Here is a 9884-nt window from a genome sequence, read left to right on the forward strand (position 1 = left end):
TTTAAATGTATAGCTTGAGAATGCCTGGGGGTTATCAGGAAGGTGAAAGCGCAAATGTAATTGCGACTGGTTAAGGATGTGAAGGATAACAAGAAAGGTTTCTACAGGCATGTTAACAAGAAGAAGGTGATCAGAGAGGGTGTGTGGCCCCTAATGGATGAAGGAGGTAATCTAGTGACAGATGATGTGGGGAAAACTGAAGTACTCAATGCTCTCTTTGCCTCTGCATTCATGGACAAGGTGGACTCCCGGACTAATGCGCTAAGTGACACAAGATAGGATGAAGATAGACAGCCCTTGGTGGGTAAAGAACAGGTTAGGAAACTATTTAGAAAAGCTAAACATTCACAAATCCATGGGTCTGGACTTAATGCATCCAAGGGTACTGAGGGAGTTGGCAAATGTCATTGAGGAACCTTTGGCCATTATCTTTGAAAAGTCATGGAGATTGGGAGGAGGGAGTTGGAAGGGGGAATCAAGGGAAAGTAGGGGGAGTGGAAGCTCAGGGTTGGGAGGGGGGGTCTCACCAGACCAACCTGACTTTCATGCAAACCTGCCCCTGGGTTTGCATGTGGCCTTTGGTGGCCAGGCTGGCAGCTATCCTACCATAGACGGCCGTGTTCCTCCATCTAGGGCTGAGATCATGGAAGTTGGGGGCATTCTCCCCAAACCTGAATAAGGTCCATGATCTCCACCCTGGACCAGGAAGGCACCCACCTTCTCCAGCCCCTGTCAGGCTCCTGGGAGCTGGCAGATTGCTCCTGGGGAGTGGTGGAGGGCTGGCTGCCAGTGGCTTGCTGGCTCATGTTTTGGGGCCACTGGGTCAGGGTCCCCGGTAGCCACTGCTGGCTCTGGGCTGGCAGGCTTGGAGCTGGCACAGGCACTGTGGCCAGGGTCGACCCCTTTAATGTCTCCAGGGCTGGGGGAGAGGAGAGTAAGTTTTCCTGGTTGTGCCCAGAGTGGCCACCAGGGCTCCCTGGGAAGGGCTGGAGGCCCCCTACTTCGAATTAAGTGTCCACACAGCACTTAATTTGAAATAGCTATTTTGAACTTGGTGTTACTTCTCATAGAATGAGTGTTACCAAATTCGAAATAAGGGCTCCACTATTTCGAATTTATTTTAAAATAGCAGTTTGCCTGTGTAGATGCTATTAAAGTTAATTCACAATAATGGCTGTTATTTCAAATTAACTTTGTAGTGTAGACATGCCCTAATTTATTTCACAATAACTGTGTAGATATAGTCTTAGTGATTGGCTAAATAAGAAGTATGACTGAGTAGCACTGTCGTCTCTAAAGTTGTACGTTGTTTTGTTTTTGAGTGCAGTTATGTAACAAAATTCCTACATTTGTAAGTTGTGCTTTCATGATAAAGAGATTACAGTACTTATACGGAACTAAGGTAAATTGAAAGAAACTATTTCTCTTCTTTATCATTTTTACAGTACAAGATAAAAAAGAAACTATATTGTAATTAAAATCAATCTCTCTCTCTCTCTATATATATATAAAAACTTTCCTGACGGTGACAGAATGACGTTATCACACTTCCATGATCTCTGGCCATGAAAGCTATGAGAGAGGAGGATTGGTGAGCATAGCGAGCAATAGGCACATACCCCCTAGTATCTAAAATATTGGAAAACATCCAAAATATTTAAGACATTTCAAGTGGTATTCTATTGTTTGACAGTTCAATTAAAACTTCATTTAATCACAATTTTTAATTACAATTATTTTTTGAGTCAATCCCATTAAATTGAGTAAACAACATCCCTCCAAAAATACCTGAGAAAAAAATGGAATATATCACAGTAAGGCTGTGTCTACACTGGCCACATAACCTGTAATAGCTATGGAAATGAGAGAAGTCAGAATAGGGAAATGCGCGGGGGATTTAAATATCCCCCGCGGGATTTAAATAAACATGGCCGCCGCTTTTTTCCGGCTTGGGGAAAAGCCGGAAAAGAGCGTCCAGACTGGAGCGATCCTCCGGAATAAAGCCCTATTCCGGAGGATCTCTTATTCCTACTTGCAACATAGCTATTACGGGTTATGTGGGCAGTGTAGACACAGCCTAAGGGTTTAGCAGTCTAAATCTCTGTTTTACAAGCATCCTTAAATTCACATCATTTTGGCTATGTAAAGGATCCTGTGACCCATAAACCCCCGAGTGCCATCTAGAAATAGGGTTACAATAATATCCTGATCCTAGTATGTATACTCAGATTCACCAAAAACTATCATGTGAAATTTTAAATGAAAGCATGTCACACTGTTCATTAATATTGTTGTGAAATGTTTACGTAGGAAACTATGGAAAGAGATATATATATATAATGAAAATGTGTTTTAAAGTCTGTATCAAGCTAGTTGACAAACTGGCTTTTGGTCACAAAAGATGCTTTATTGACCAGTCTCTCTAGCAGCATGTTAAGCAGTGTAAACTAACACACTGGCTACCCATGTATATACAAGGGGATGTGAAATCAACAGTGCAGTCGGCACATTCATTTTGCTTGGGACAGAAGACCTGTTTTTTTCAGTGAGTGTTCAATGGATATGGGATTGTACACAATATAGCAATGCTTCAAAGGGACTTGGGAACTGGGATGCACCTACTGTTGTCCTGAAAAGTAAAGAAAGGGATGGCACAGCCCAGAGGAGATTTTGGGTAGTCAATAGACTGGAGTTGTCAGGGAGCTAACATCCAGTTATGCACAAGAAAGCCTGTTTGTCATTACAAGCAGGCGTTAACAAGGTGACTCATAGTCCTAGGGATGGGTAGAACTGTCTTACTGTGTGAATGAGACTCAAGTGCTATAACGAAGGCTCACTGTTCTCCATAATATTTTCATTGCCTTAAAGGTGTAAACAAACTGCAATACTGCTCGGAGAGCAAAACCAAGAATTCCACAGGAATATTTAAGTTTGTAAGGAGTAAAACTAATGTGGCATTACTATTTCTCACATAATAGGAGGTATGTGTTCATCTAATTATACTTACGGTGTAGATGTAAATTAATATCTGAAGGTAAGTCTACACTACCACCCTAGTTCGAACTAGGGTGGTAATGTAGGCAACCGGAGTTGCAAATGAAGCCCGGGATTTGAATTTCCCTGGCTTCATTTGCATAAAGCCAGGCGCCGCCATTTTTAAATGTCCACTAGTGCGAGAAGTAACGGTAGTTTGGACTAGTCTGAACTACCTAGTCCGTGCCGCGTGTAGCCGCTTCCAAGTCCGAACTACCGTTACTCCTCATGCCTAGTCCGAACTACCTAGTCCATGCCACGTGTAGCCGCATGGCACGGAGTCCGCACTAGCGGACATTTAAAAATGGCACCGCCCAGCTTTATGCAAATGAAGCCAGGGAAATTCAAATCCTGGGCTTCATTTGCAACTCCGGTTGCCTACATTACCACCCTAGTTCGAACAAGGATGGTAGTGTAGACATACCCTGAGTGGTGAGGAAGGCTGCTTTATCTGGCACCTTAATGCTGGTCACTTTTTAGATAAATGCACCACTGACTGTACAGCTTAGAGACATTTCCCTGGACCTGTTCCTTTTTTTGTCTCCCATTAAAATTCTGGGCATCTTATGAAGATGTATTTAGGTTGCACAACTGCAAAGTTTCAAGCTATCAGAGTTTAGGCAAAGTTTAAAGCTTATACTGGAAGAAAACTTCCACTTCCTTGGACAGGAAAACTGGAGTCAAAGTGGAAGATTTTCTAGAAAGAGCTGGCCAAATTCCATCCTCCATTCTGGCTGCTTAACACCAGGGCAATAATCTAAATGAGTCCAAATTCTTCAGTGGGATTCTAACTGAAAGCATATGTGTATATTTTTTTGAAAGTATCTAGTAATTTCAAAACTAATTGTAGGTGGCATATTCAGCTCAAACTGACATTCAAGCATCTTTGGGCTTGAATCTGAGGCCTTTGAAATCTGTGCCAAAGCTTTCAGGTAAACAGGGCCAGTAGATATGTTTTTACAGTTACAGATACTTCTTACCTTTACTTTCCAGTAGTGTATCCACAGACTCAGACCACTCCATTGTTTCCCTAGACGTTGACCTGTGGAAACAACATCTACCCTTGAAAATAGCATTGTGATCTTTTGCCAATGCAGTATATGTTAGTTTTTCTGTTACTTGGAACATGTTATCCTCAATTCATTAATGAAGCAAAATGAGCATTGCACCATTTATCAAACAGTAAAAGGTGAAAAGAAAAGAAAAGAAAAGAAAAGAAAAGAAAAGAAAAGAAAAGAAAAGAAAAGAAAGCCTGATTTCTTTTTAGTGTGTAGATAACCATAAAGCACTGCAAAGTAGAATGTAGTTTGCTACTAGTAACTTAGGGTATGTCTACACTAGCCACCCTAGTTCGAACTAGGGTGGCTAATGTAGGCATTCGAACTTGCAAATGAAGCCCAGGATTAAAATATCTGGGTTTTATTTGCATGTTCCCGGGCACCGACATTTTTAAATGCCCAGTAGTTCGAACTTCCTGCCTGCAGCGACACGCGGCACGGGCTAGGTAGTGTGAACTAAAGCCCCTAATTCGGACTCCCGTTACTCCTCATTGCAGGAGTTCGAATGCCTACATTAGCCACCCTAGTTCGAACCAGGGTGGCTAGTGTAGACATACTCTTGATTATTAATTTAGGAGACAGCAGTTTTATGTTTGCAATTGGCTGAACTATAATAAAATGCAGGAGAGATATTAGTCACTGTTTTGTGGTGGATTGCTGGATCTCTTCTTAACTTTGAATGGATTAACCATTAATTTACATGACAATTTTTGTTTGGAAAAACTAGAATTATCTTAAAGGTTATCACACTAGCAATGGAGGGATAAATGGACTATTTCTTAGTTTTCTAGTGATATAAAAATCTGGATCCATACTTAGTTTTGATTCTCAACAACATTTTGGTTAATGGATGTTAAAAACTATTATAATTTCTCTTGTTTGTTTCCCATTGGTGTTGGAGGTTCCCTCTCTTCCATCTCTAAGAAAGCACACGAATACAATTACTTGAAACATTTTCAGTTCTGGGGTGATGTATCTAATTTTAGGAACCTGTCAGAGCACATCTTTCCCAAACTAATTAATAGTTTTAAGTGCTCCTTTTGGACTGGATGCATGTGCAATATGGTCTAAAGCAGACTTACTGAGCATCTGAACTATTATCCATTGTTCCGCTAATGAATAAAATCCATTATTTATATAGGTCTTTCACTCTAAGGGATATCTGACGTTGAGCAGTAAAGTGGTTGTTTATACATTCTGTTGATTAGGCTGGCTGCATTTTTTTAAATGTCCACTTTCTACAGACTTTACTGAATAACAATATTTATAGCACAATCTGTCTAGTTTAGACACTTTTAAACCACCCATCACTTATATTTTAGCATTTCATCAAGATGTGCTTTACATATTGATATACAGAGTGGAATGACTATGCCACTCAAATGTTTGACCATGTCTAAAATGTTATAATCCTAGCAGCACAGATTATGCATATTGTAGTTTTAACACTTTCCCTATGCTTAGGGTTTATCTCGATCAGCTAGTATGTAAAAACTGCAATTTACTATGTCTAAAATAGGATAACACATTTTGAATACACTCCCCTCCCTTGGTGAAGAGACGGGTGCATGTAAATTAGATCTGATCTACACTGAAAATGTACATCAACATAATTACATCTTGCTGGATTGTGAAAATTCATGCCCCTGAGAGACATAGATCTCCTATGTAGACAATACTAGGTCAACAAAAGAATTATTCTATCAGCCTAACTACCACCTGTTGGAGATATGTATTCATTACAGCAATGGGAGCTGTGGCAAGTTTCCTAAGTGAAGTGCTACAGCAGTGCTTCTGTACCATTTTAGGTGTACACATAGTGTCAGTATTTTTCTGTTAGCTAATTGATTGTTAATGGCAAATATTTGTTGCTTGCCCAAAGGATCAGCCAAGATAAACAACAAGCAAACAGTTGGGGAGTATCTATTTAAGCCTTTTCAATTGTGAACTGTCCTGAGTTGTTAAATTCATGGTAAAAATCTTGGGGAAGTTAAGGATTCAAGATTCTCTAAAATGAAAAGAAACCACCAGCACATGGAGTTACAGTGGGATGAGTGGGAGTCTGATCACATGCACCACAAAAAACTCTTTCTGAAATGTCTATGGCATTTGTAAGCCCTCTATTTTTAACACCCTATGGATTAGGGAATGAGGGCAAAGGAGAGGATCTTACCCTCATTCCCTAATCATGGTTCATAATAAAAAATTAGTGGGAGAAGTGGGTTGTGCTGAGAAAAATGCCAAACTACCTACTTAAAAGGACAATGCAGAAACTGGCTGAGGCTGATTCTTCAGGGCTACGTCTACACTGGCCCCTTTTCCGGAAGGGGCATGTTAATTTCACCTATCGTAGTAGGGAAATCCGCGGGGGATTTAAATATCCCCCGCGGCATTTAAATAAAAATGTCCGCCGCTGTTTTTTTTTTTTTTAAAAAAAAGCCGGAAAAGAGCGTCTACACTGGCCCCGATCCTCCGGAGAAAGCGCCCTTTTCCGGAGGCTCTTATTCCTACTTATTCCTTCCGGAAAAGGGGCCAGTGTAGACGAGCCCCAGGTGTGTGGAATATGATATGTTAGCTAATTTCTCAAATCTAAAAAAAAGCAATTATTTGGCATTAGTAAGGCTTTGGTATCCTCTTTGGCACTTAATCAAAACTACAATAAAATCTTGAGGGAAAAAAATCAAGATTTTGGGGGTCTGACTCATGATTTCTGATGTCCTGAAGTTGGCATTTCTGTGATTAGCTACCAGTTCCAAGCACTTAGGTTAGCCTAGGCTGGGAGTGAGAACCTCCCAAGGTCTTACCAGATTCATAGCCATGAAAAACACATCACAGACAGTTAAATCCAGCCTTGTGAAATCTGGCCTTTTGTGTACTGTCACCCTATACTATACAGATTTCACTGGAGTGACCACCATCTCTCAAAGTGTGAGACCTGACCCAAAAGAGCTTGCAGGGGCTTTATTGTGTGTAGGAGAGGTGGGGCAAATCTCAGTATCGTCACTCTTCTGATCTGCCTTTATAGCTCAGAGAATGGAGACTGTTGGCTGGCTGCTTAGCTGTAAGGGCACTACCCTGCCAGAAGCAGTGCAGAAGTAAGGGTGCAGATACCATACCGTGCTGTCCTTACATCTGTGCTGCTGCTGCTGCTGCTGCTGCTGCTGCTGGCAGCTTTGCATTCAGAACTGAGAACTTTCCTCTCTGACGAAGTGGGTCTTTGCCCACGAAAGCTTATGCTCCTACACTTCAGTTAGTCTATAAGGTGCCACAGGACTCCTCGTCGCTTTTGCAGATTCAGACTAACACGGCTACCCCTCTGATACTTCCCCTTTAGTGTAGACCAAGCCTTAGTGACTGTTGACTCACCAGATCACTGCAGGCTTATATGTTTATCAGCTACAGACGCTATTCGTCATTCTTGAGGGGAGGAATCTTTCTTCTTGTGCTGCATAACACCTGATCAGGAATGCTTTACTGCTTCTTCAGATTACAAACATGAAGAAGGATTATTTCAGGGTTGATTGGACACCCATCAGTCAGGAGAGAATTTTATAGTAACCTCTAATATGAAGTGTATGATGCTCTTGTCTAACTAACAATCTGTTCCGGAAATCATCTAAGAACTGATCTTTATACCAGTTGCTGACCTTAGAGAGGGCTGGTGCTCCTGAATACTGAATTTAAAAAGCAGTGTTTCCAGAGACCAAACACTTGGTAAACTAGTCAAACTTTATTCTGAATAACGTATTGTGGGGCTTTTTAAAATTTTTAACTCAAACATGATTAATCTGTAAATATATTTGATATTCTTAACTAATCAATGAGCTAGGTTGTGTCAGCTCTTACTAAACTGTACAGGGGGTTTGTGACTTATATTCCACTTACAGCTATGAAAATGTATTACAGACAATAATAGCGTTAATGTAAAATGTATTACAGACAATAATATTCATTAATTGCATATTTATCAAGGTGCAATACGGGATCATCAACATGCTATCATGGGCATCCTATTGATTTTGGAGGATTGCATTGATACTATAAAATTGCAAGCATTATTTTGAAATCACTGTCAATTTACTTGCAAGATAACTGTACAAAATTATATAAAAATGCAAATCAAAATTATAAAATATATTATATGAAATTGTTACATTGTCAATTTTCTGAAAACCTGTGAGCCTGAGAGCTCTCTGCTGCCTTGGTGGGTATAACAGCAGAGAAATTGGACCAATAAATGTAACAACTGTAATATATAACAAATACTTGGAAACTTCAGTGTATATTTAACTGCTTTCAAATCTCATGCAAAAGCGTATCAAAGAATGGACAAATTAAAAAGAATGGACCTAATCCCATGTAGTTTCCTCATGAGAGTGGTGCTGTTTGCTTCACTCAGCATGATCTTACTGATTTCAATGAATGACTCTTGGGTATGATAAGCAGAAATCGCCCCAAGGGCCAAAATCAGCATATTAATTATAAAGAAGGAAGGGGAAAAAAACTGCCCCAGCTAATCAGATGTCAACTGTCCCATTCCATGCATCTTCTTAGATAAAAATAGCTATAAACAACAACTCACTTCACTGGCATTTTTTCGTTCCACTGTCTGACTGTCACAGGTAATGCAGATTTTTTTTTCTTTCTGACTGATCTTCAATCTGAAGGTAATGTGACAGCAGGAACATTACAATTAGTATGCAAATAACCAAACAGCAGGTTGCAAATTGACATTCTGTTTTACCACTTTCTTTCAAATTATTTCTGTTTCACAAACATGGCTTGTTTTTTATCATGGCCAGTCTAATTTAATCCTCCCCTCATCTTAAAGAATAGCTAGTTAATTAAACATGGTTTAAATGGAAACATCTTTCAAACTTTATTTACACTCTGGACGTCTTTATAGAGACATCACCTTCTGGATCACTTCCTGGTCTTGAACCCATATTGTTACCAACGTGCCAAATACGCTGAGAAAGGTAGCAATGTATGCCTATTCCTCTTTCTCTTTTCTTTCCCTACTTCCTTCCTCTCTAATTCTAGCCTCAATAAACAATCCAAAACTAACCAACAAACAAATCCTAAACTGAGTACACCTAACAAAGCAATGTCAATGCATTTCTGGGTTCACTTTTATGTTCTACATCCTTTGTCTTCTTTCTATCTGTACTTCTTCACTGTAGCACTCAAAGATAGCACTGTTCCTTTTGGGTATGTCTACACTACGGGAAAAGGTCGAATTAAGATATACAACTTCAGGTATGTTAATTGTGTAGCTGAAATCTAAGCAGCTTAACTCAACTTTTGGTGCTGTCCACACTGCAAGTCGAAGGGAGAACACTCTCCCTTCAATTTCCCTTACTCCTTACATTTCCCTTTGTGAAATGAGGGTTACAGGAGTCAGAGAAAGAAGTCCTTCATCTTGACATTAGTTTGAAATAATGTTGCTGTGTGGATATAGTCTTTGTGTGTTTGCATAATACCCAGAATAATGGGGCACTGAGCCTTCATGTGCAAAAGTATTTAGTTCTATTACTATCATTCATAATGTGATCATGCAAAATTTCATTAGCAATTACAGAAATTCTTTCAGAATACATCTTTTTTCAACATGAACTCCTTACGTATTTTCAATGGCGTTTAATGCTATAAGTATATTTTCTTTCTGGGAAAACTAATCTCACTTTCTCCTTCTGCTTTTTGAGCTATCTCTCCTTTCCCTCTGTTTTTTATCCCTGAGCTTCCCAGCATTTAATCCTACTCCTGCTCATTTCTCTGTCCTTCTTTCAGTCT

At 39.9% G+C, this 9884-nt stretch overlaps 1 protein-coding gene across 1 annotated transcript in view; it reads right to left on the bottom strand.

Moving 5' to 3' along the window:
* RGS21 (regulator of G protein signaling 21) overlaps positions 1 to 4056 on the bottom strand; it is a 28631-nt gene extending 24575 nt beyond the window's left edge. Inside the window, exon 1 of the mRNA XM_006129148.3 lies at positions 4014 to 4056. Within this exon, the coding sequence (XP_006129210.3) occupies positions 4014 to 4056 (43 nt within the window). The remainder of the gene's footprint in view (positions 1 to 4013) is intronic.
* Positions 4057 to 9884: the final 5828 nt, after the last annotated feature.

This window comes from Pelodiscus sinensis, chromosome 9 (genome assembly GCF_049634645.1).
Source record: "Pelodiscus sinensis isolate JC-2024 chromosome 9, ASM4963464v1, whole genome shotgun sequence".
Lineage (NCBI taxonomy): Eukaryota > Metazoa > Chordata > Testudines > Trionychidae > Pelodiscus > Pelodiscus sinensis.